This window comes from Callorhinchus milii, unplaced genomic scaffold (genome assembly GCF_018977255.1).
Source record: "Callorhinchus milii isolate IMCB2004 unplaced genomic scaffold, IMCB_Cmil_1.0 Scaffold1, whole genome shotgun sequence".
Taxonomy (NCBI): Eukaryota; Metazoa; Chordata; class Chondrichthyes; order Chimaeriformes; family Callorhinchidae; genus Callorhinchus; species Callorhinchus milii.
The window spans coordinates 50,688,247-50,716,196 of record NW_024704742.1 but is presented as its reverse complement, the minus strand read 5'-3'; the positions used below and the strand labels follow the sequence as shown (position 1 = coordinate 50,716,196).

Sequence of the window (27,950 nt, the reverse complement as noted above, 5' to 3'; positions counted from 1 at the left end):
TCGCAGCACTTTGCAAAGCAAAGGCGCAGCAGAGTTGCAGCAAACTCCTTGTGTGTTCGAGTCCAGCTCGAGGGGTCTCTCTGATGTTATTTTATTCGTCTAAACAGAAACGACACGACTGCACAATTTCGATTTGGAAAGCGTTCAACATTCAAATAATTTCTAACATTTTTAAAAAAAAAATTGCACGAGTGTTAAATTGCACCCGGGGATGTTCAACACTACTGTCAATTCCCTCTGTTTCAATGTATGTTTGTTTCACTGCAATGAATTGGTTGGTTGCATTGGAGCAATTGCAAGGCAGCCTTACCTGCCTGTGTGCTGATCACCAAACATTAACCTCGCCTGAGAAATCCTGACCCCAAAACCCAGAACAACTCCAGGGCTGTGACATGAAATTGTAAATCTGAATCTTGCCACCGTTTTATTCCTTTTTTAAATTTTTTTTATATGTGATTCATCTGCACTCGGTGTTTGTGAACCACAGCAAGCTGATAAAGTCACTGGTGTCTTTCTCTCTTTACTCCTTGAGCAGATGCCGGGCACAGATGAAGGTGGTGTGGGCGACGCTATTCCTCAGAAGATGGGATCTGTCAAGCACCTCCGCCTCCTGCTGTTTATCCTTATTCCATCAGTCTGCGCCCTCATCTGTGTACTTGCAATCCTCTTAGCATTTATGGGTAAGATAACCTCGACACTGTACTTGCCAGTGACTGTCATGCTCTTGGTTTGATTTCAGTGTGCACAGCACAAGGTACTTAGATTTTACTGACCCACCTTCAACACGTTTGCTGTAGGGATTATGTCATGAACCATCAGTGGAAACAATTCTAGCTATCTTGTTAACAAATAGTTATTCGCTCCTGTTGGAGAGTGTTCGCGTATGACCTTGGATGGCAAAGGTTTCAGAGGGGATTGGGAAATGTTACAGAAAATGTTAGTTTGTTATAGTCTATTGTTCTATGTGGATATTGGACGATTCGAATCTGAGACTTTATAAAGCCTAGAACATACTTAAGTTGCTGGGTTTTAAGGCTTCATTTCCTAGGTTACTATGTCCTTGGTGCTTTCCTGGAGTTGCTTAGTTTGTGAAACTCCATGTACAAACTTTTTTTCTTCTTTGAGCATCTCAAGGAGAAAAAGAGGAGTCCTGTAACATACAGTTAGAGCACTCGCCTCGCAAGCGAGAGGACCCGGGTTTGACTTCCATGTGGGACGAAACCTTAGGCAAGTTTTGTTCCTCTACACGCCTCTCGTTTCCCTCAAAGTAAGTCGGAACCCAGTTGTTAGTCGATTCGGATTGCTTTCCAGGGGTAATAATCCCTCCAAAAAAAATAAGCGTTTGGTCACTCAATCCAGGACTGTTTGTGGGACACTGCTGTGCACAATTGGCTACCAAGTTTTGCCCATAAAATACACAATCAATCCACTTTACAGTATATTCTTGCATTTATATAGTGCCCTTCACGTGAGGTAGCGTCGCTGAGAGCATCATGCCCAAACATATCCCGACTTCTAACCTGCTCATACCCCACTCCTCCAAAATATTTATTTGCTCCCGTTGGAGAGGATTCATGTATGACTTTGGAGGATGATTGGGAAATGATACAGAAAGTGTAAGTTTGTTATAATCTATCATTCTGTGTGGCTATTAGACGATTAGTATCCCATACTATATAAAGCCAAGAACAACATTAAGTTGCTGGGAGTTTTAAGGCTTAAGTTCCTAGGTTACAGAGTCCTTGATCCTTTCCTGGAGTTGCTTTGTTCATGAAACTCCATGTACAAATTTTCTTTTTATTCTCCTTGATCATCCCCCGAATCAGACCCGACCTGTAACTCTACAAATAGATGTGTGGTCAGAGGTGAATATTATGTGAATGGTATGTGTGTGTGAATAGTAAATTCAATAGTGCAGGTGCAGACGTAAGCAAATTCTTTTCTGCCTGTTTGTATTGCTGAACATTGGTTGCTTTTGTCATCTCCCACCTCCATTTCTCAATGCACTCCTCGCCAGTCTTCCCAGCTTCACCATTTACAAAGTCCAACTAGTTCAATACTCTGCCACTTGTATCCTCATCACTACCAATCTCCTCGCCCCCATCACCTCAGTCCTTACCAGGCTCCCCTGGCAGAACGGTTCAATTTCAAGATCTTCACACTTGCCTACAAATCACTTCATGCCCTGGCATATCCTACCTCTCCAACCTGCTCATACCCACTCCTCCACCCGCCGCCTTCAATCAGCCATCTCAGGTTTTCTGCTTGTCCTTCGACTCCTCCTCTCCACCATTGATGCCCGTGCTTTCAGTCACTACACCCTGAATTTCTGGAACTCCCTACCTCAATCCCAATGCCTTGCCCCCGCTTTACCTATTTTTAGATCGCACCTGAAGACTTTCCTCTTCTCAGGTGCTGATGATCACCTCCCCTTTCTCCCCAACTCGAGGTCGGATTATGCCATTGTTGATCATTCCGAGACGTTGTTGTATTGTTCATGTAGCTCCACAATCGCAGGCTGATATCGGAGATGTCAAATTTACAATAAAGTCTACATGTTCTGAGATGCAGAAATACAGTTAGTAAGAATACAGTTTGCAGAAAATGGTGTGAATACAACAATAACTTTATTGTTTATATACAGTATTTATAGAGCTCCCGTCATGTAGGGTACCATCTTGTCTCGGAGAATAAAGTGCTAATTGTAAAAAATCTGTATTTCACAGTGAATCCTTTTGAGAAGTATTGGAGGAGGGAGGTGGTCAGAAGTGAACTGTGTCACTAGTTGTCATATATTTTTTGTTTTGGAATGCCACCAAGTCCCTGGCATGAATTTTACATCTGAAAACTAGATCACCATTTACATTGTTAACAATTTCTAGGCAAAATCTTTAAAAGAAGGTTTGCCTGTCTTGAGATGGCACTATTATTTTATTATTATTAAGTAAGTTCCTTCAACGTTGGATAACTTGCAGGCTGCTTTTGTAATTTTTAATTAAACATTTGTATGAAAATACAAGACAGATTTTTAACAATTATTACCCCTGGCTCCCCGGTTTGGTGTCAGACTATACCATGGTTCATCGCTCTGAGAATCAAAAACACATTGCCTGAGGCGAGGTTGAATATGCATGTTGAATATGTATGTTGTGCGGATGAACAATGTTGAGCTCATTCTCATGTTAAAGCATGTTGACCCTGGGTTAATGAAGAAAATTTGACCTCCATAGATCATGACATTTGTAGGGTACTTTCATGCGAAAGAAAATTCCCAACAGAAACATTAGCTCAGTGAGGCTCGGCTGCTGGTCTGATATACTGTATATCTGAAATGTGATCAAACAAGTCTCCAAATAAAGATGCCTACTTTCCCATTATTTGGGGATTAAAACATAGTAATTTTAGTTGAATAAAGCAGTTAAAACAAATAGTACATAATGATTATAAATAGTTAAAGAGAGATAGTCTTCTCTTCGATCGTGCCTTCGGTCGCTCTCCCACCTTTCTCCCTTCCCTCACTCCTACCCCACCCCTCCCCCATGCTCAGGTCCCGACCCCTGACTGTCCAGTGCTTTGGGACGTCCTCCCGACATGAAAGGCGCTCTATAAATGTAATTTTGTTGTTGTAGTCAAATAGCAATGAAGTTGAATAATCATTTGGAGAACTGAATGTAAATAAACATGTTAGCATTTTGTGCTGAACCTGAACACTTGGTTGTAGAGCCTGGAGCATGATTCACTTTTTCTTAAAAAAATATCCTATTTATATTGTTGGTCAGAAATGTGGCAAATGTCGATTTTTTTTAAGTAAGCAATGTATTCAGATAATGGTACTGATAACCTGAAAAATGTAAACATGTGTTGACTAAATTGATTTCCACCTGATATTTTAGCTGTTTACCTAAATTTTGGAAAGTATTAGGTGCAGGTTGGCAAGAGACAAGGATTGGGTCTCCAAAGTGTGCGTTGAGGTACTGCTGGATTGTAACCAGCTGAAATCACAAAGCACTGCCATGCAACATGTTTGAATGGGAAACGCCTCAGGCCTAAATGGCTGGTCTGCCCTTTCTAGTCCTGCTGATGAGCCAGACTGGCTGTGCTGTCATCAGTGTTGTGGAATACTGTGGACTGGCCTGGTTCAGGAATCGGACTACGGAGACCACCACAAAGGATTGACTTGGTTCTAAGGAGACTCTATTTACTTACCCCTCAAGGAGGATAGTCACTAGTTCCCCGAACACTCAATGTTGATGAAACCCTCACCCATGCCTTTGTCACTTTCCACATTGACTTCTCCAATGCACTCCTTGTTGGCCTCCACAGCTTCATCAATCACAAAGTCCACAGCTCGTATCCTCACCCATAGCAAACTCTTCATCCCCAACACCCCAGCCTGGCTCCACTGGCTCCGAGTCACAGAAAGGATTGTTTTCAAGATTCTCATACTCACTTACAAATCACTTCATGCCCACGCACCGTCTTCTCCAACCTGCTCACACAGCACTCCTCTACTCACGGCCTTCGTCAGCCGACTAAGGCCTTCTGCCATCCCCCAACCTCTGCTCTCCAACACTGGAGGCCGTGCCTTCACCCACTATGCCCCAAACCTATGGAACTCCCTGCTTCAATCCCTCTCCTTTGCCTCTTTTTTACCCATCTTCAATCACACTTTTCTCTGACCGTACCTGCAGTCAACTTCCCTTTCTCCCTGGCTCAGCATCAAACATTGTTCAGTATTCTAAGATGCTACTCACATGGAGGGCACTATATAAATGCAAGTTGTTGTTGTAGTTGGACATTTGACATCTGACAAACACAGTTTTGAGCCCTCAGTTGCATTTATCCTTGCATTTGATATAGCGCTTTTCACGTCGGGAGGACGTCCCAAAGCGCTTCACAGAACACACTGTAAAGTGAATTGACTGTATATTTGTGGGCGAACGCGGCAGTCAATTGCGCACAGCAATGTCCCACAAACAGTCGTAGATTGAAAAAGGCCAATTTTTTGGTTTTGGAGGGATTATTATTAGGCTCTGTGTGGAGTAAGGAAACTTGGCCAAGGTTTCGCCCTCTGCCTGGAATTGAACTCAGGTCTCTCGCTTGCAAAGCGAGTGCTCTAACCACTGAGCTACAGGACTCCACACTATGTTTTTGACAGGTATCAGGAGTTCCCTCTGAGCTCAGTATGAAATGCATGAGAGCATTGTCACCATCTTCCTGTCTACAGCTTGGACACACGTCCCGACCCATTGAGCGATGGTTTCACAAATTAGAGGTGCACAGCTTGAGCAGCATCTGCTTACCTTTCTGCAAACCAATCAAGGTGGATTCCAAGCCCTGGTAACAGCTTCCAGCAGCTGTTGGTTCAAGCCTCAGAGTTGAGAACTATTTGAAAGTGTCTACTCTCAGCACGGTGGGAGGACCCTGTGGCATGCCAGCCAACTTGATGCCTGTCCAAGTCCAAAGTTGTGTACCAGACTTTCTCAGCACCAACTGTTTAATCCAGGTACTCATATGAAAGGCTTTAACAAAAGTTGTCATATTGTCTGTGACAAAACGGTTGTTGCAGAGGATGGTCTGTAGCATGAAGAAGGCAAGCTTGGCTAAATCATATCAGCTTTGTTTCCCCTAAGATCCTTGTTCTTTAAGAACTACCTGCTTTTTAAAAAAAACTAAATTCATGACTATTTGTGGGACACCACTGTGTGCAATTGGCTGCCACATTTTGCCCACATAACTTTACAATGTATTCTGTGAATCACTTCTAAGACGTCTCAACAGTGTGATAAGGCATTCTATCAAATGCAAGGATTATTAAAATCAAGGATTATTCTTATCAAACTGCCCCTCTCCAACAAAGGTGAATTCCTCCTTCAGGTTACCTTGCAATTCTTTGAATAACTCCAAAGAGTTTCTTCGCAGTAGTTAAGATGCTGCTTTCCTCTTGACGTTAAAAGACAAAAATGAGAAGGCTTGGTCAAATGACTATTTCAACTTCCATTGGTTAAGTCTACTGTGCTAACATTCTGGTGAAAATAAAACTGTTGTATGGTTGTAATAAAAGTTTTACAGCATGTCGCTCTTTTTATCTGTATTTGGTCTTATCCAACTGAGATTGCATGGAGTCATGGTTCAGCATAAAAACAGAAAGCCAACAAAACTATTGACCTGAACAACCTTGCAAGAGCTTGTACAAAGCTGTGACTACAGTGAATAAGATAATCAATCTATGTAACTAATGCGCAATAATATATTGTATTGTGCAGTTTACACATAGATTGAACAGAATAAGGAAATATACCTTTATATTTTAGATAGAAGCCCCCATATATAAAAGAACCATTGCCTATCTATCCTGACTGGGGAGGTTTTTTATCTATTTTGTTTTTAATTTTACCTTTTTATTCTTAGTAGGTATTCTTGTATAGGTATATTTATGTATATTTATTTCGGGATTAGTTTTCCAGTGTCAATATGTGTACAGAGAAAAAATTCATCTGGGTCTAGATTTATATTATTTATGTAGCATTTTAGAGTGTCCAGAATTTGACTAATTCCTAAATGCAACTTTAATTTTGAAGCGTGTTTTCGATAAGTTATTTTAAAAAAACACTGGAGAGAACATATTCAGAGATAAGACTGAATTCAACAATTTGCCAAATTCTGGGTGCTCTAAAAATACTACATAGGGTAAATCTAGACCCAGGTGGAATTTTCCGCAGAAATATTCTACAGCCATAGATCTGAATCCAGGATAAAAACATAGATATATTTCTGTATTTATTCTTTAAGTTGTGTTATCTTTGTCGTAGTGAAAGAGCAAACAGTGTATTTGGTTCCAGTTCACATATGTGGTTCAAGCAGTGTGATTCTGAAACGGAAATTCAGGAATAGGGTGCTCATTATGAGGTGAAATGCAAGGATTATTATTATTATTATAAATTCTGTCGTCACCATCTTCACCCAGACAATTGTGGGCATATGTAGGTAAAGAGTGAAACTGCTCTATAAGTGCTCTGAGAATGTGAGTTGCATTTGATGCTGTTCAGCATATATTGAAGAAACTTGTGGGAGGGGAGTCTTCTAATCTAGCCTGATGACTGGGGTTGGCGAGGAAAGTGGAATTGATTTATGCTCTCTCAACGCAGTTCTTGGGAGGTGTAGCTTCACAATACTGTATTGTTAATCTGGCTCAGGGTCCATACGGATAGCTGGTGTAGGAAATAGAATACTCCCATAATAGTACAGGAAAATGATGGGGGGCTGGAGGTGGGGAGGCAGGGGGGCAGTTTGGAGTTCAGGGCAGGGACAGAGCAGAAGAGAATTTATTCTGTTCCTGTGTATCATATATCAGACCTGAGGGCACTTGATGTTGACGTTCGGAATCTGAAATGGGAAAATATTTTATTGTTTTGTGCAGGAATCCCTCACCTCTGTGAACACAACCAATTTAGAATGGAGAGTACCTTTTTAAAAATAGAAGCTTCCTGAAGGGAATTTTAGCGCATGTCAAGCCAAGTGGAATAGTTTCCCATTTCAAACACATTGTATCCACATCAAGCACTCTCAGGTTAGGTGTATAGTAACCAGATGCAGAGCAAATCTTATTCAACTCCACCCTAACACATCGAACATCAGCCTCAACATTAGAATAACACTCTGCTGCACATTTTGGTTAGCCTCTCAGATTATCAATTGAAGTCCAATGAGGGACAGAGTTATGCTGTGGGCCCACAATCAGCACGAGATGGGCTGAGACGGCCTAAATTAATTTCATCAAAATTCTGTGCAGTCAGCAGAGAAAGAAAGTGTCATAACATTAACCTGGGCTGCTGTCAGTGAGGTTCCAGAGGTGAAAGGACAATGTGCTAACCTATTCTGCCATGAGCATTTTACTCAATGCCCCAGTGAAGTGGTTCAGGTATTACATTTGTCAAAACAAATTTAAAGTTCCCTTGATCCCTGCATTAATTAATGGCCTATTTTATACAGAGGTTTAACAATGTTTCTGTTTCAAAAAGATGCTATGATTATGTTAAAATTCAGGTGTAAAAATGTGTTTGATTCAGAGTGGCACTCCTGTATTGACTATCCTGTAGATTAAGTTTGTACTACATCCAATTAGGGAAAATACTTTTTTTTAAACTTAACAGTTGAGTTTACAACTTTGAGGCTTTTCAATGAACTAAAGAGATATTTTCACTGCCAGTTCTTCAGTAACATTTATAAAGTAACTGGCGTTCTAATCCGTGGAGTTTTGCGTTTGGTAGAGCTGCCTCAGAGAGCAATTTTGGAGCAGGAAATTTAAAAGCTGTTTCCTGTTCTCAATCTCTATACCACAGAAAGCGATGACAAAATACTCCAGTAATTTGAATTTTGTATAAATGATTGCCTTAAGATAGTAATAGCCTATTATTTAGTGATTTTAAAGAAGGAATCTCAGGTGAATAACATCGTGATGTTTCTTTCTCTCTGTGCTTTTCACCAGGTGGAATAGGCGATGGCTACGTTGATCAGAATACAAATGACATACTTTCAACCAGTGAGACCGAACATGCATCTGTGATTCCTTACATAAGCTTTGTAGGAAACAGTTCAGGGGCACAAGCAGGAATGGACTTGGGGACAATTTCCCCATTTGTAATGACAAAAAATCTCTCACCCGCTGGTGACCAAAATGGAGAAGACAAGTTGCTTGAGTCAAGTAGAGAACATTTGACCATGAAGAGCTTACAAGAGACCGATTTGCTGCCTTTTACACCAAGTAGCGCAGTCAGTCCTAGTGACACAAGTTCAGACTCGCTACTCGACTTAGAGGACACAAGCTCATTGCCTAACAAGAGAGATGGCGCATTTAGTTCTCCTGAGGTGTCCACAAGTGCCTCTCCTTTCAACACTGCCTTTCCCAACCTCAGCTCTATCAGTTTGGCTTCAGATACTGCCCTTGCACTGGAATCCTTCGATTTTAACATCAGCATTGGTAAGAATTTATTTTAGTCTATATTCTTCTTTTACAATGTTTGACTGATGCGTCATTATTGATTTAAATAATTCAAACAGATTCTGACTGATCATACCTATACAATATAATGAACATTAGCTTCAATATACAGTATATTTCTCACATGTTCATGCATTTTAATGAGTATGAAATGCTTTCTGTGAAAGCAATACTAAAATTATTGGTTTCAGAGCTTGGTTTGACAGACTAGATATTGTTTAACATTTACACTGACTGGCACAGTCAGGGTATCTTAGAATTATCTGTCTGCTTTGATTATTTTGAAGAAAAGCACCTAAACATGAGAGAACATGGAGCAACAAAAAACATTTGGCTCATTATGTTCCTTCTCTTCCCAGATTCTCTACCATAAACTTTACTGTATTCACATCCTCTCTTCGTGAAAAGTAAGATGAAAAATTTCTAATTTCTTCCTCTTAAAAGCCAAAACAATTCAAAAATGTACCCATCCCCATATCTTATACCCTTATCTCACTCCAGTTGCTATCTATGGCATGCAATTCATGGTTCTAGAAACTCTGTAACTATTGGAAAGGACTTGTACCTTTTATTGCTATGTGTCATCATTTCTCTTAATTCACTGAAAGTTTGATGTTTAGCCAGATATTTGACGAAGGAGTTAATCAGTGGACGAGCTGGGAATGAGCTTTACATAACTGCTACTCTGGGTGAGGAGATGGGGAATGTTCTTGGATATGTAGTCGTCCTTGAAGCTCAGGATTGTGGCCTTATGCACTGATAGTCCAGTTTAAATAGTCAGCTTACATCTATGTTAGCCATGACTAAGCAAACACAATAATGTATGAAACACTCTAAGACATTTTAACATGGTAACACACTGTAAAAATACAAGTTCTTTATATTCTAGTGACGGTTCAGTATAAATGAGATTGGCAAATGGAATACAGTCAAATAAAGGAAAAAATAACTGAAGTCACTGGGAATACTCAGGAGTGCGAGCAGCATCTATGGAGAGAGGAAAGTGAGTTAACGTTTCAGGTCGATGACCTTTTGTCAGAACGCTTCAAGTCATCGACTTGAAACATTAACTCGCTTTCCTCTCTCCATAGATGCTGCCTGACCTGTTGCGTGTTCCCAGCGACTTCTGTTTTTATTTCAGATTTCCAGCATCTGCAGTATTTTGGCTTTTGTTTAAAGAAAACAATAATCATTTTTAGGACTTGAAAAATGTTTTGGATCGTCTGACAACCAAAATGTTGAGGTACAACTGGGTACCTGATTTTTAGTCTATCATTCTCAAAATACTGGGCTTGATCCTGCGCTGAATAGAATGAACATGAATAGCTGATGGACTTTTGCGGCTTTTAAATTACATCTGTAACAGGAAGCTCATATTGGATTTACTTTGATTATAAGTCACTTCACTGTGCTTCACAATCTTAACCTGAAATCATGACACCTTTTGGCAAAACAAATGTAAAACAAAACTTCAGATACTATCAGAAAGGCATAGCATTATCCAAAAAGTATTATGACTTTTAGAATGGATAGTGTAGCAGGTTGGGGAAGGGAGTGGGGTGTTGGATGGTCAGTGAGACATTGGTTAACAAAAGAAGAATTTAAAATGTAATGAAAAATATATAAAACCCAGACCACTTTGCCTCCATTCTTATCCATTCTAATTCCTGACCTGACTCATTCTCCTAAGCGTGAGTATAAATTATAAAGTATAAAGAGTATAAAGAGTATCACTCTGCTGGAATTCACCAAAAGAGTTCCTGTGTGTAAATTAGCTGCTGTGTTTGCCTACAAATACGCAGTCACAACATTTTTCAGTAAATTCCTGTGAAGCACTTTGAAAAGACTCAATGACGCGATAAGGTACTATATCAAATGTAAGGATTATTATTATTAAGAGTCCTCCTAGTGGGAGAAACCTGGACCTCTCCATTGGGAAAGGGGTGTTTCTCCAAGCAGTAGAGGGTGTGCTGTGGGAGGTAGTTAGCTCTGGCTCAGGCAGCTCCTCTGTTTGCTACCCCCCCGAGTGTTTGGAAGCAGATCTCGTGCTGCTGATCCTCACTGGCTTACTCCACCACAGTCTCAATTCCTGTGATTTCCACAGCCTGGAGCTTCAGCTGATTCCCATTCCGGGCCTAACTCTGGCACTCAATGATGGCAATGTGATCCCCATATTCCACATTGGCTACTGGCCTCCAACGCCTCCCCACCACATAATCATATACCCTATTCGTGTTACACTAGTCATTTACCATATGCATTACTTTCTTTGCATATGGTAAAAGACTAGAGGTAACATAAATATAATACAGGATTCTGTTATTTGGATTCTTGAGTAATCCCCACTGGTTAAAATTGTTCACTGCTGTTTTTCCGAATATAAATCCACCCCAAAAAACTCAATAGATTTAAATCCAACCTGCCACATAAATCACATTTCACATAATGGGATCTAATTTCCGATATTTGTAAGATGATCTCTTGTGTAATTATGACTTTCGGTTTGCGATGTGAGTTGTCTAGCAAAGCAGCCAGCTGTTTCCTGCTGGCAATTAACTCCTCGGCCTTTTTTCAGACTTTGCCAACTTGGAATTTTCTGCCCACAAATGCTGTAAACTGGAAGTTAATGTTGACACAACAAATCCAGTTTATTAATATTGCAAATTAGATCTCAATATCAATGGGATACCATTTTGCTCTGTAAAATGTTTAACTTACTAGATCTGGATGCAGTAAATGGAAGATAGCAGGAATGATGAAATGAAAATTAATGAAATGAAACTGTTATGTATGAAATGAGATGAAACGTTGTTATGTATAGTTTTGTGCACATATAGATTACTTTGCCATCAGTTAAAATTTATCCTCACTGACGCAAAATTCAATACGATGAAGTCTACAAACGATAGGATTCATATTGACTTTTTAAATTCTATCTGTCTGTCCCCTACAGATGCCTGTACAACTATCAGTTACAGCCAGTGTAAAATACTACCCTACAATCAGACTGCTCTACCGCCCAATCTCACAGACTTCAACACCAGTGACTTGGAAATGCTCCTCTACATCTTCAGTCAGCTCAGTCAGCTGCAGTGCTATCAGTACACCATGCTCTTTGGCTGTAGCATTGTCTTTCCAGAGTGTACCAACACCACTGAGAGGTATGTGACCACGTACATCTTATTCTGCTGATCTATACATAATGTGAAAAGCATTAGGAACCTTTATGTGCCTGTGAGTGTTTGGAGTCTGTGTCTTCTTGATCAGCGAACATTTCAAGCGTACAACTGGAGTCTTATTATAATAAAATCAAAGGCATTGATGTATGGAATGAGAAATGCTGAGTTAGTTCATTGAACTAATTCCTTTCAACGGGTACAGTTAATGTGGCCTAATTTTGATATTCGTAAAAGGATTTGTAGATAGTGAATATGGAAATCCACTCAGATGCTGATGTCGTTTACTGAGGTTGCAAGTACAGAAATTGAAACTGAGGTAGAGTTCCAGAAAGATAGATCCAGGAATGTGCAGGATTAGCTGTTTAATAAACTTCTGATAAATTTCAGTTTAGATTTCAATGTACAGTCTGTATTATGAGATAATTTATTTAATCTCCTGAGTTAGGTTAATAATCACTGGGAAAATCCACAGGAAATTTGGAATCAAACTCCATGTAATCAGTATGACATTAGTTTATTCACCTTAACTGCCTCCCACAAATGGTATCCCATGGTTTCAACATGACCTGACCCATAATGTTTAGAATATTGATTAGCTGTGTCTTTACATATACCTGTAAACTCTATTCATTTAATATCCAGATGTTTAAGCAACTTCTTTTTTTAAAGAAGTTATCAATATCTTACTAATAACTTTGGTATGCTTTCCCCTTATCTATAACTTGGGCGTTCAACTTCAGTTCATCTGCGCTCCTAACACCAAGGCTGAGAATAGTAGTGTGTAAATTCACTTCCGAAACTCCACTGTATTGGTCCCAAGCTTCAAAGCGCTATCCATGCTAGCCACTCATCCACACTTAGGATCCTGTCAAAGTAACTGGAAAGGGAAAGAGAGCTATTAGGCTGAAACGGAGGGGCTTTAAATTAGTACTAGAAGCCTCCTCAGAGCAAGCTAGGAACACTGTAAAGAGAATTTAATGACCAAGAATGGCAAGAGGCTAAGGAGTTCATTAGGAAAATGAAGCTAATCAGTAGGTTACATCAGTGAGAGTTCCCAACCACACAAGGCTGGGTTAGTACCAGTGTTAGACAAGTCCATTATTTTACAAGAGACCCATGAGGGTGCCCTGGGAGGGAGCATTATGCTGAGTTAGCATTGATCCAACAGGCCTTAGATTAGATTCAACTGCATGGAGGTTTGAAGAGGTAACATGACCTGTTGAGCAGATTAAAGTCCTTAATGATCCAGTGTGCTAGGAGGAAGTGGACTCCACTCTGCATCTCTTTGCTTAGTAAAGCGGCTGGTATAAATGCTGACTTTCTAAAATCGGCTTTGGGGAGGCGGCACAGCATAAGTGAGTTAGCTGAGAAGTTGTGACAAGCCAAGAAGTGGAGTAGGCAAAGATGAGAGATAGCGAGGTCCTCGGACATGAAGCGATTTATACTTGTGGGTGAGGACATTGAAGCCAATTGGTTTGGATTATTTATAAGAGAACATTTCCCAAAAAAATGATTAGGGGAATGAAATCTCTAATACTAATCATGTGATTTTCCGGCCTATAACTTCAGTTAAGGATGTGGAACACTGCTGTTGGTAGATCAGAATGCCACAGTATGTGAACCAGAATATAAAACAATATTTTTATATCAATTTAGAAGTTTATTTTACATACCACTTTACCTATAAAGCAACACAGATTAAACCCCTGTTTTTAAGGCGCATTCCAATGTGCTCTCTGTTTCCATTAACATTTTGCAACTAAAGAGAGGACAGGGCTTCCCTGACTAGAAATATACATATAATAATCATTGCATTTGGTATAGCACCTTTCCTATCAGGAGGATGTCTCAAAGCGCTTCACAAGATATAAAGTACAATGTAGTAACTCTATATTTGTAGGCGAACATGACAGTCCATATGTGCACAACAATGTCTCGTAAGCAGCCGTGAAGTGAATGATTAATCTTATTTGGGGGATTATTGGCCAGACGCCAGGAGAAACTCCCTTCTCTTTTAGAATAGTGCCATTGGATCTTTGACGTCCACCTGAATGTGCGGACCGAATTTATATTACTTATACATATGTAACTTCCACTTTTAATATTGAAACACTTGAATAGACAGATGAATGAATTGAAATTGCTCAGCTCATCAGAATGCCCTATTGTTTTTATAAATTGTGCTTTGGGTTCTAGCCAGCAATGGACTGTTGAGTACATTGCATTTGTGCACAGCGGTTACGGGTAACCTCATCCATGCTCAGTGCAGTAATGGTGATTGTGAAATAAGGGAGTATATGAAAACACCAAATGTCGTCATTTAGATGTTCCTACATTCCTTATTTTATGTCCTACGCTCAACACAATATTTAGTCAACGGATCAGAAAATACAGTTCTATCACAACTGCCAGATTTTCCAGCACAAAAATATTCAAGACTAAGGGTCTTTAGTCAAGACCCTTTGTCTTGAAGAGCCAATGAAAATATTTTGTAAATGTTCATTAGATTAGATTTATTTTGACAAATGACCTAACATTAGTGGACTCTGTGTAATGTAAAGCATTTATCACTTACCCCAATGTCTTCATGTAGCTATTGAGGCTGAGTCTATAATAACATTTAAATTAGAGTTGTATAACCATTTGGAATGAAAGAATAGCCAAGGGTAGGGAATTGGGTTCATGTGGTTAATTCAAGTTAAGGGGAAGCCTCATCCTTAGACTCGATGGGCAGAATTGTTGCAATTTAAATTACTGTAATTTGTACTTCTGTAAAAAAAAATAAAAGTGAGGCAGTGGAAGCGGATTCATTAATAACGTTTAAAAGGGAATTGGATATTTACTTGAAAAGAAAAAAATTGTGGGTGAGTGGGACTAATTGGAAAGCTCTTTCGAAGAATTGGCACAGGCATGATGGGCCAAATGGCTTCCTTCTGTGCTGTAGGATTCTATGGTTCGAGGCTGTATTACATCATCTAGTATAGAAAACAAATACCCAATCTAAAACTTTGGAGATAATTCTATAAGATTGAAGGAAATAAACAAAATTTAGGTTGTTCAGTGGGGATTTCAACATTCACCAATGAGGTAGTGGGCCATTGAGATGATGTATTGCACACTGTTTATATCATTCTGTTGCTTATTACACATGGGGAACTTGCCTTGCAGCATTAGGCACAATAAGCTACATCAGAAAATGTGTTTCATTATAGGAAATGCTTTGGGTATTGCAACGTTAACCTGGCTTCCTTCTTCCCCAAAGACTGTAAACAGTGAAGGAGGCGGTGGGATTCGATTTTTAGAGAAACGCAACAAGCAAAAAATGTGGCATAAGCTCCTACAAAAGATAATTGACTAATTCTTGGATCCAATATAACTGTACTTGAGAACTGGCTGCTCACCCAAGTTGTGGAATTTAAAGTAACCTCTATGATTCTGAACAATTTTCAAAATAATGAAATATTTTTGAGAAATTATTGTAATTTTCAAAATTAGCGCAAGGGGAAAGTAGTCCTTGTGGTGCATTTTATTATGTCTTTAGTAAAACAGATGCTGTATTGAAATAACATTCATACTAGCTAGGGATCCTTTATATGTTAAAGGAGCTTTGTTATCTTAACAGAAAATTAGTTCATTTATCACTGTAAAAATCTGTTTCCTTGATTTTAAACAAACTGGTAATTTTGTGTAAAAGGGCTAAATGCAAAATGCAAACGAATTCTGGATTAGGAGGAAAAACAAGCCAATTGGCTCCAGGTTTGCATTGATACTGGACCTCAGGCACTCCAGGTCACTCTACCCTGATGACAGCTCTAATAAAGTGAATGTGAAAAGTAGCAATACTGGCTAACATCCAGACTATTGTCAACACAGAATGAAACATGACTGGCAGTCAAATTGGATCTGCATAGGATCTGTCTTGTAATATTTAACCATTTCAGTAACTCAAAACAGATTAGGCTTCAAATTTCAAATGTTGTGCAGAATTGTGAAAATCCTCAAACTCAGCATTGATTTGGAAGCTGTTGCTTGTTAAGTACTGTGGAATTTCAGCTCCAAAATGAAGAGTGAATTTTCATGTCCAATTTTCCAAGCTTGAAGAAGTTGACCTTCGCCTCCTCAAACTCCCCATATAAGTTGGATGGAGTTTCCAATGAAGGCACTGGAGGTCCTAATGGGTACTTGACTGGAGAACCCTCAATGTATCTGGACTTAACTGAACTTGCTGTCTCCAAGTACCCAAATTTGCTGGCTGTTGGCACTTCTGCATCAGGGCCCCCAGGGCTGCCATCAAACCCATGGCTGGTGTAGCACTTCAAACAAGGATCACATTTAAATTTTCCACTTGGATTTCAGGGCAGAGTCTGTGCCAGAGCTTTTGGATAGTAAGCTCAGAAAATCCACTTCCACAGTAGTCAACTTGAGTTGGATGTTATCTGCAGCTCTGGATTCAATCTTTCGTTTTCAATTAGCAGAATAGATGTGAAACAAAAAAAATTGTCTCCTTTCCAGCATTTTCGATATTCCATCCTATATAGGCAATTCACTTTACAGTATTTTCTGTGAAGCGCTTTGAGACGTCTCGATGACATGATGAGGCACTATATAAAATGCAATGCAAGGATTATTATTTGGTATGAGACAGATCATTTCACATGTAGTATAATTTTCTAGGGAATATGTTTTAAAACAACAGCATTAAATTATGTTTGTGTAGCGCTTTTTACATTGGGAGGACATCCCAAAGCACTGGTCAGTCAAGGACGTGCGCCCGAGCTGGCGGTTGGGATCAGGAGTGTTGGAGGGCAGGAAGGATGGGGGTAGGAGGTTGACCAAAGGCATGGGCGAAGAGGAAGGTGTTGAAACAGGCCCTGAAAGGAGGAGCAATGGCAAAGGAACTGTGGGATGGGGTTCCAGAAAGGCTAAATGTCCGACTTCTGATTGTGGGGCGGATAGGGTGGAACACGTGGAGTAGACCAAAGTCCGACAAGCAGAGTGAGCGGACAGGCCAATATGGAGTTAGCAGGTCCCAGAGGTAGGGAGGAGCAAGGCTGTGGAGGGCTTTGAAAGCGAGGACGAGGATTTTTGACTCAATCCTCTGGAGGATGTGGAGCCAGGTGCAGATGGGGGTGATTGGATCACGGAGCCTGGTGTGTGAAAGGACATGAGCTGCAGAATTCTGAATAAAACTATTGCCTGTCAGTCCAGTTTCACAAACTAATGTCATGGACAGCAATCGTGGAGCTCATAGAATAGGGATGGAGTAATGGTTTTAAGATTTGAAAGAATCATCAGGCCTAGAAGAGATCTATTCAGTAATGACAGTAAATGGATGAACAATGTAAATAGACAAAATGAACCTGATAAATGATGCTGTGGCACACTACCAAGCTCTACGAAACATTGAAGTGGCAGGTGAAATGGAAAATCTTCTTTAAAAAAAAGTACTTAACACAGCGTCATTGCTAGAGAAACAGTTAAGCACAGTGTTATTCACATTCAAAGCAATTGCTTACCTTTAATGGATGTTGATATTTAGTGATGGGGAAGCACTGTACTTGTAGAGGTGCTGTCCTTCAAATGAGAAGTTAAACCAAAGGTGTTGTGTGGCTGTTTAGATGGACATTAAAGATTCAATGATACTATTCAAAAAGAGAAGTGAGTATCTCCTGTTGTCCAGCCCATCACAATCTGCAGTTCAAATTCTCATTCACTTGCTTCCTCTTTGTACTTGTGCTTGCCTATAAAAATACACAGTCACTACACTTAAAAGCGATTACTGTGAAGTGCTGTGAGACCTTTTGACATAATATGACACAATATCAAATGCAAGGTTTCTATCTTTTTCAACGAAAACAGAAGTCGCTGGGAATGCTCAGCAGGTCAGGCAGCATCTATGGAGAAAGGAAAGTGAGTCAACGTTTTGGATTCACGACCCTTCGTCAGAACGGGGGCGTGTTGCGAGGGAGAGGCTTTTAAGGGCTAACAGAGAGGGGGGAGGCAGGGCAAGGAAGACAAAGGAGAAAATGGGGTAGAGGACAGGGGATGATGGGTTTAAGAGGTATACCTTTTTATTTCATTGGATTTAAAACACGCCTAGTTGCAGTTGCACAATAACAGATGTCCAGTGAGAAAATAATTAACCTTGTGAATGTACTGTGGGTGGTATATGTTTGTAGTGATGTTTGCACTGTCTTGTGGGGAAAATATAAGACTCGCTGGTCGTTCCCTGCCCGATAAATGTGTTTAAAAAAATTAATTATTTTCTTGCTATTGTGCCTTTGGTCATATGTTCTGTGATTCTTTGGCCCCATTTCTCCCTCCTCCCTCTCAACCACAATCACATTGTTGCAGGTCAACTTCGGTCACACCTCCTCCCTCATCCACCTCAGTGGGACTGCACTCGCATGGTTTGAGTACTACTTAAACAACAGCCTCTACTTCATCTCGGCAAATGCTTTCTCTGCCCGCCCTCGCCCGGTCACCTGCAGGGATCCATCCTTGGCCCTCTTCTTTTCCTTATCTATATGCTCCCTCTGGGCAATGTCATCTGCAGACACGGGGTAAATTTCCACACGATACCCAAATCTATTTTGCCTCCTCCAGTACCAAATCCAGGTCCGCTGAGGCAGACATCAGGGCCTGGATGAATGGAAACTTCCTGCAGCTGAATGTGGACAAGACGGAAGCCATATTCCTTGGCTCCCATCAAGGTCTTCACTCCTGCGAACCTGAACTCCTCAACCTTCCTGGGTTCTCCCTCAGACTCACCGAACCAGTGCGCAACCTAGACATCCAGTTCGAGCCCCAGCTGTCCTTCCCACCCCCCTCCCCACATCCAATCCCTGACCAGGGCTGCCTTCCTCCACTTCCGCCACATTGCCCACCTCTGACCGAAATGAGGCCGAAACCCTCGTGCATGCGTTTGGCACCTCCCGCCTGGATTACTCAAACGCACTCCTCGCCGGTCTCCCCAGCTCCACTTTTCAAAAGATCCAGCTCATTCAGAACTCTGCTGACCGCATACTGACCCGGACCAAACTCCGTACCCACATCTCACCAGTTCTGGCCAGGCTCCACTGGCTCCCCATCACTGAAAGAATCAACTTCAAGATCCTCACACTCGTGTTCAAATCCCTTCACTCCCTGGCACCTCCCTCCCTCTCTGACCTCCTCATTCCCCAATCTACCACCCGATGCCCCCCTCAACTGGCACCAGCCTCCTGCTTGTCCCTTGCGCCCTCCACTCCATCATTGGAGGTCGCATATTCAGCCACTACGCCCCGAAACACTGGAACACTCTCCCTCCGCCTTCCCGTCTTTATCATTTTTCACGTTTCGCCTGAAAACCTTCACCCCCCACACCCCCCGGCTCGGAGTCAGGCTACACCATGTTAAGATGCTGAGATGCTGCCCTGCATGTAGGGTGCTAGTTTTTGTTGTTGTTGTGATATCCCTCCTGTAATATATACAGCAGAACAGTACATACACCAACATCTGCATACACCACCAAAATATAATCAGCACATATACATTTGTTATTTCAATTGTACCATAAAGATATTGTAGGTATTTGCCCCCTTTGAAACCCACAAATTAGGATCTAATTTGTAGTATTTGCAATGGGATGTGATGCACTAATTGTGACTTTCATTTTGATGTTTAAATTACAAAATTCTGCCAAACTCCGAAAACAGAAAAACACGCAGATGAAATTTTGTTCTCCGGCATTTTAGGAGCTTTGGGAAATAAAAATCAGCCGATTTGTGAGTATTGTAAATCAGGCAGCTTTCAGAAGTGGCAAATGGAAGCCAATATCACAACTCGTAATCTTTTAATTGAAATCAAAACAGCACAGTTCAGAGTCTTGGCTCTGAGCAGTTGTACAGTGCCAGACTGTTTCATAAGGCACCTTCATCTGATAACTCCTGTTAGATTATAGGGCTACCACAACATTGCTATCAACTCTGTGACGTTAGCCTTTGACAGAGATTCTGAGATCTCAAGTGGCTGCTCTCGGTCTCTGGAAGTTGCATTGCTGCTGTCAGCAAATATAAATACTTGTTGCCAATGATAGCGAGTCCTGTAGCATATTGGTTAGAGCACTCGCCTTGCAAGTGAGAGCAACAAAGCTGTTGCTGACCTCTAATGCTAGAGGTAAGCAATTGGCTTTGCTGCTCTCGCTTGAGGACTGGGATTCGATTCCCAGCAGGGTGAAATGTTACGCAAGTTTCCTTACTCCACACGCCTCTGTTTACTTAGCAGTAAGTAGTTACTCAGTTCTTCGTCGATTGGCAGATCACTTTTCTGGGGGTAATAATCCCTTCAAAAATAATAATAATAATTTGGTCACTCAATCCACGACCATTTGTGGAACATTGCTGTGCACAATTGGCTGCTGCGTTTCGCCCACAAAATAGGCAGTCAATTCATTTTACAGTATATTCTGTGAAGCCTCTGAGACGTCTCAAAGATGTGGTAAGGTCCTATATCAAATGCAAAATGCAAGGATTATTAATGATACTAGACAACATTGTTTGGTTGCAGGTGAGCTGAGGTTTTGGGATACTTCTGAAGCTGGGTTTCACAGACCTTTCTCAGGCAGAGCCGAAAGTCCCTTGTCAGATGACAAAATGGACCATTTGTTTCCACTATTATTACATTAAACAGTCTCATTGACACACTTTTGTAATGAAGGGCTCACAAATTGGAAAGCATCAGTGAGACATAAAAAGAAAGTTGATTTTGCCATATTTAATGTCTGTTACTTTCCCGTTGCCAACTGGCTACTTTCCTTAACACCCTCCTTTATAATAAACATTTGCTAGATTTTAACCCTGCATTATTGTTGTGAGGCTCCCCTGTGCTTCCTGTGCTGAGTGTCTGAGTGTCTGAGCAAGCGTCTGCCGATGCTGCTCTGAATATGTCGGCAGATGTTCTGGAGCAATGCAGTGGTGATATTCCCTGACTTCCAGAGACTCAATAGCTCCCCACAGGAATGTGGCTGAAGTATGAATTTTAGTGGCATGGAGGAATTAAGTGGTACCAAGCAGGGCCGGATCAACTAATAAATCAACTAAGTCATGCCTTAGGCCCACGAGATATGGATATTGCGTTGAAACATTAGCCTTTACGTATTATTAGATTACCTAAAATTAATATGATAACATAATTTTAGTTCACAAAATACACAATCAGTTCACTTTACAGTATATTCTGTGACGCGCTTTGAGACATCTCGCCGATATGATAAGGCACTACATCAAATGCAAGGATTATTATTATAATTTGTAAAAATAGTAGCAAAACAGTCAAACGTACTGTACATTCGCATATTGTGTGCCATCGCAACCGATGAGTTGCCAACGATGATCACAATTGGGAAAACCATACAGAGCTGGTGTTCTTGTGACATTTTGTCTTGGAAATGGTGGATAAATCAGCTTTGTACCCACTTTTATCATATCATTTGCAACTTTACATGCTTTTAAATATTTATAAGTAATTTTAAATATATTAAAATATAATCTGATTGAATATCAATACGAGTCTGTCACCCCCAAAATATATATTGTTGCTTATTTTGTGTGCATAGTACGAAGGGCCCCCAAATGTGATCTATTTTAGGCCCCCCCAGATCCCTTAATCTGGTCATAAGCATTGATATTCCAATAGGTTGAGATTCTGCAAAATATCATTCAAACTTTTTATATCTGGTCTAGTACAATAGAGGAACAGGAGGATGTTCAGCATATTGAACTGCTACTGATTTTTCATTAGATCATCGCAATTCTTTTTATTGGATTTCCTACTTTTTCTCTATATCTTTTAAAATCCTTCCTTACCAAATATATAATACATTCCTTGCATTTGATTATTATGTTATATATTTGGGAAGCCAGATTATTAAGATATTTCCCATATATATCTTAATATATATATTATATATAATACCTTTTAAACGTCTCAATTGAATGCCCGCCTATCATCATCTGACAGCCTTGCATTCCACATTTTGACAACCCTTTGGGCGAAAAAATACAGCCATAGAATTTTACAGCACAGAAGAAAGCCCTTCAGGCCATTGTATCTGTGCTGGCTCTTTGAAAGAGAAATCCATGCGGTTCCATTTACCTGCGCTTTCCCCACTCCCTTCAAAATGTCTCATTTTTACAACAACTTGCATTTGTAAAGTACCCTTAACGTCGGCTAGCATCTTGGAGTCCTGATATCCATCTAGTTCCCTTTTGAAAGCTAAATAGGATCCCACCTCCACCACTGCACCTAGCAGGCATTCCACACCCTAAGATCTATTTGTGGAAATAAGATCCTCCCAATCTCCCCTTTGCTCTTTTGCTAATAATCTTAGATTGATGCCCTTTTATGCCCAGTGAAAATAATTTCTCATTACTGTCTCTAAAATATCTCTATCAGATCACCGCTCAACCTTCTCTATTCAAATGTTTTTTTTTATTTTTTCATTTCTAACTATAACTGAACACAATACCTCAAATAAGGATTGACCAGCACACCATACAAATGCAATATTGCTTGCCTTCTTTTGTATTATAGGGTGTCAACCTGGTTCAGTTGCTAGCACTTTTGCCTTTGAGTCAGAAGGTTGTTGGTTCTAGCCCACATGTAAAGCCCTTGTGAGCTCAGTCCAGGCTGGCACTCAAATGCCCTGCTGGGGAATGCTGCATTGCTGGTGGTGCTGTTCTTTGGACTAGTCGTAAAACTCGACTGCCTGTATGCCGAAGATAAATGACTTATGAACCCTAAATTCCTTTGTCCATCTTCCGCTTGCCTTCCCAGTTTAGAATACATTCCCCTCCATTCTTGGGGCCATTATTTGAAAAGAGAACAGAGTTTCTCTCAGTGACTTGCCCAACAAATCCCCAGGTATAATTGATCATTCACTTCATGGCTGTTTGTGGGACATTGTGCAAATTGGCTGTCGCGGTTTGTTACAAGCTTTTTGTGAGCCTTTTTCATTGCCCATCCCCCAAACCCGCGAACTGGTTTTAAATGAATTACAACCCATAAATCCCTTTGTGCATCTCCCACTTGCCTTCCCTATGCAAACTGTATTCCCCTCTACCATTCTTCGGTCCAGAATATATCCACAATTTTCTATAAAAACAGAGAGAGTTGGGAAAACTCAGCAGGTCAGGCAGCAGCTATGGAGAAAGAAAAGTGAGTCAACGTTTTGAGAACATGTTCTGACGAAGGGTCATGGACCCGAAACGTTGGCTAACTTTCTCCATAAATACTGCCTGACCTGCTGAGATTTCCCAGCTCTCTGCTTTTGTTTCAGATTCCAGCATCTGCAGTATTTTGTGTTTTGTCCACAATTTACTATGTTGGACTCTATTTGCTATTTCCACGTATTTAATCTTTTTTTTGTCTCTGCAATCTTTTACTGGCTTCACAATTACACTTTCTAAATTAGTGGGGGAGAAGAATGATTTGTTGTGTGGGCGTTATTTGCCTATAGGGGGAAAAATGTAACTGAATATTTGCTCCTGTAACAAATGTAGAAGAGCAAGTATGAGGATCGACTTCAAGATCCTCACCCTTGTATTCAAATCCCTCCACTCCTCTGCAACCCCTACCTCTCTGACCTCCTCTCTCCTCAAAACAGTACCTGTTGCCTTCATTCCTCCGGGTCTGGCCTCCTCCTCGTCCCCCGTGTCCTCCACTCCACCCTTGGCGGCCGTGCCTTCAGCCAGTACGCCCCGAGGCTCTGGAATTCCCTTCCTCACTCCCTTCGCCTCGCCCCCTCTCTTCCTATTTTCAGGTCCCTACTGAAGACCTTTTCGACCGCGCCTTTGGTCACCTTGCTCTCCATTCCCCTGGCTCGGCCTCGGGATCTGTTACTGTGAAGCACTCTGAGACGCCATCCGGCGTGGAGAGCACTAAACATATCCAAGTTGTTATTGTTATGTAAGTGGATATTTGCCCTTTAATAGTTTGAAACAGATGACTTTTGTATTTATCTGCCCTGTAATGAGAATAGTTAGATTAGTTGAAGCCGAATATAAATCAAATGAAGTACTGGCTGGTATGAACAAAATCATTGCAAATTTGCAGTTTGATGCTGAACTTAAAAGTTTCATCCTGGAAGTCTAAAATAGTAGACAACATTGATAATAATAATAATACATTGATAGAAATGCACACACTTTGTGGTGTGTATTTACTATTTGCCTTGCCAGGCTCCTCTGGCTCCCTATCACAGAATGGATTGATTTCAAGATCCTCTCACTCATCTCCAAATCCCTTCATGCCCTGGCAATTCCATACCTTTCTGACCTGCTTTCTCCCCACTCCACTGCCCGCTGCTTCTGCTCAGCTGGTTCTAGCCTCCTGCTTGTCCCTCATCTCCTCTGCTCCACTATCAGAGGCCGCGCTTTTAGCCACTACACTCACAACCTTTGGAGCTCTCCAAAGCTTTGGCCTTGTCCTCTTCTTCCCTCTTTTAGATCATGATTGAAGACTTTGCTCTTTGACCATGCTAATGGTCACTTCTTCCCTCTCCCCCGGCTCGGCATCAGCTCGGCCACTGTTAAGCGCTCCGAGACGCTACCCCATGTGAAGGATGCTATATAAATTCAAGTTATTGTTGTATTTATGTCCGTGTATGTTTATCAAACTATTTGAACTAATATGAATGTAATATTGTATTCAATGTTCTCAAATATTGGTTAGATACAAGGTAATACTTATAGTTTTTCTACAAGAACATTATGTTGATATGGAGTTGAGTTCTGTAGCGTATTGGTTAGAGCACTCACCTCGCCAATGGGACGCTACACAACTCAACTCCATATTCCCGGGCTGGACGAAACGCTAGGCAAGTTTCCTTACTCCACACCCCACTGTATACCTCACAGTAAGTCGGAACTCAGTTGTTAGTCGATTGGCGGACCACTTTTCTTGGGGGTACAATCATTAAAAAAANTTGGTCACTCAATCTACGACTGTTTGTGGAATACTGCTGTGTGCATTTGGCTGCTGCATTTTGTCTACTAAATATGCAGTCAATTCACTTTACAGGATATTCTGTGAAGCGCTTTGAGCCGTCTTGAAGATGTGATAAGACGCTATATCAATTGCAAGGATTATTATTATGTACTAGGAAAGATCACATAATAAATCCTGTTTGAGGCATGGTGATTTGCGCTGGAGTCCAGCTGCTGATAGAGCCTCGAGGAGGTGGTATACAAGGGCATTGATACTCGCTTCCTGTGATATGGTGTGAGTCAACTCAACCTCAGCTCAAGAACAGTCCCATAAGAGTTCTTGGGTGGTCCAGGAGACTTTTTTATGTTTGCGGAGAGATAGCCATACTCACAGCTCCTTAACAAATTTGTGAAACAACTGGCATTTTGTCAAGCTTAATATATAGACACCCAGATCTCACCTCAGCTCTCAACCAAAGCAATTTAGAGTACTAAGTATAAATCAGGCTGTGAATCTTTTTTTAAAATTCTTCTCTTTACAAATTAGTCCAATTACATAAATGCAATAGCGCAATAGTTATCCAGCCCAGTGTCTCAGCACAAATCAGCACAAATCCACTGGATTAAGAGCACTGACATCATTAATAATGATACTGGGATTTGATATATTGTATTGTTGAAATATCTCATGGTGCTTCACATGATTTACTGTAAAATGTATTTGTCAGCAAACACAGCAGCCAACGATGAACTGAATATGAATTTTACTTGTGAACTTGTTGGCCAGAACACTCAGAAGTTCTGTTCTGCTTTTCGATAGTTCCATGAGATCTAAAGTGTCCACCTGAACAGGCAGATGGGATTTCACTTTAACATCTCATTCAACGGACAATACCTCTGTCAATGCAGTAGCCTCCATCTTTGCATTGGAGTGTCTAGATTAAGAGTTTAAAAGCTCTGATGTGGGCCTTGAACCCACAATCTTCTGACTGGGTGAAAGGTGAGAATGCTGATACCTTACCATAATGTACCAACCAACCTGCCTAAAAGCGAAAAGCTAGCATGGGCACCAGTTCTCTGTCAATCTAAATGTTTAAACTATTGGAAATGATCACAAGTCCCTATAATAATAGTGGTAATACTTGCATTTGATATAGCGCCTTATGTCTTTGAGAAGTCTCAAAGCGCTTCACAGACAATAGTGTAAAGTGAATTGTATATTTTGTGGGCAAAACGCAGCAACAACAATAACAACTTGCATTTAAATAGCAATCCTCACGAAGGATAGAGTCCCAGATCTTGACAGTGGTGGAGCGTGAGTCTGAGCTGGGGGGAGGGGGAGCTGACATGCAGGAGACCAGAGCCAGTTGAGCAGAGACAGCAGGTAGTGGGTTGGGGAATAAGCAGGTCAGAGAGGTAGGGAGGTGCCAGAGCATAAAGGTATTATAAAAGAAAGTGAGTGTGAGGATCATGAAATCGCTCTGTTTGGTGATAGGGAGCCACTGGAGCCTGGCTCGAACTAGTGTGATGGGGGTACAGAGTTTAGTTTGGGTGAGTACGGGCCCCAATTGCGCAGAGCAGTGTCCGACAAGCAGTTGTGGAGTGTGTGGCCAAATTATTATTATTTCACCTATTGTGAACTGGGCATATATGTGTGTACAGTATGTACAATATAATCCATCTCTGACTGCAGGTGTCATATCCTATACCAGTGTGACATTTCTATTGCCAGAAAAACTTTCTGACCTTCCAGACTGTGGTTGCTGAATTAATGTCAATCAGAATTACATTTGAAATGATCGCAGGCTATGGGCTTAAATCCACAGAGAGATAGATTGAGAACTGCCAGAACTCTTTTTACCTGTGACCTTTTGGAAGAGAAAATGTTAATCTATTCAGTCAGAACCAAAGTCAATCTACCCAGAAATGAAAAACCACCATCTAAAATGCTACTACAGAGAGTACTTTTTCCTGTTCGCTATTTAAACATAACCCCTTTTATTCATCTGCCTCTTTCTCCAGGTGCTTGACTCAAAAATGTGTTGCATACAGACCTACGCAAAATGTGTTCTTAAAATAGCCAGGAATGCTGTTGGTTTTCATGGCCTTATCTTCTAGCACTGTTATTTTTTTCCAACAGTTGCTTCTGTTGCTGTTTGATCGTATAAAATCTTATATCTACACATTGAGTGCCAACCCACTCTACTGTAGTCTATAACTGGCTCTGGTAATTTGAACATCTGACACTAAGGTGTTAGAGTTTAAAACCATAGTACTTTAGACTTCTGGATTAAATTACATACACTGCAGCATATTTTTACCTGCAGGGATAAAGTAAATGTAGCTGAAATAGAATTACAGCAATAAGAACATATACATCATTCACATTCTTTAAGACTTGACAGTTCACAGTCAAATGTGACCTACTTCCGCGATATTTGTCTGTTTCATTTTAAAATTTATATTTATCTTTGATGTGATTGTATAGTTAGTGGAGTAGACTCTGGCCATTCACAAGAGAGTTTCAGATGAAGAATGTCCTTCAGCTCATTTGATCTAAACCTTCCAGAATACGCAGCCTACCATCTTCCCATTACAGCATCAAGTTGTTTCTTAAATGAATTGGAAGACCTAATCTCTAGTCATTAATTGCTGTCTCTTTGGGTCCCTAGGTTTAAATCCAGTCTCCTTCACGTGTGGTTTGTAAAGGTCTTAAAACTACTCAAACACCCTCCTTGCTGGTTTCCCCTCTGCAATTCACAAAATTCAAGTAATTCAAAACTCCGCCGTCCGCATTCTGACCCG

The 27,950-nt window shown here is 40.8% G+C and overlaps 1 protein-coding gene across 3 annotated transcripts in view; it reads left to right on the top strand.

Moving 5' to 3' along the window:
- Positions 1 to 27,950, top strand: part of corin (corin, serine peptidase) — a 76,673-nt gene that overhangs the window by 4,150 nt on the left and 44,573 nt on the right. For all 3 annotated transcript variants that reach the window (XM_007892710.2, XM_007892712.2, XM_007892711.2), the window contains exons 2-4: positions 536 to 680; positions 8,489 to 8,980; positions 11,955 to 12,162. In XM_007892710.2, coding sequence (XP_007890901.1) covers positions 536 to 680; positions 8,489 to 8,980; positions 11,955 to 12,162 — 845 coding nt within the window. The remainder of the gene's footprint in view (positions 1 to 535; positions 681 to 8,488; positions 8,981 to 11,954; positions 12,163 to 27,950) is intronic.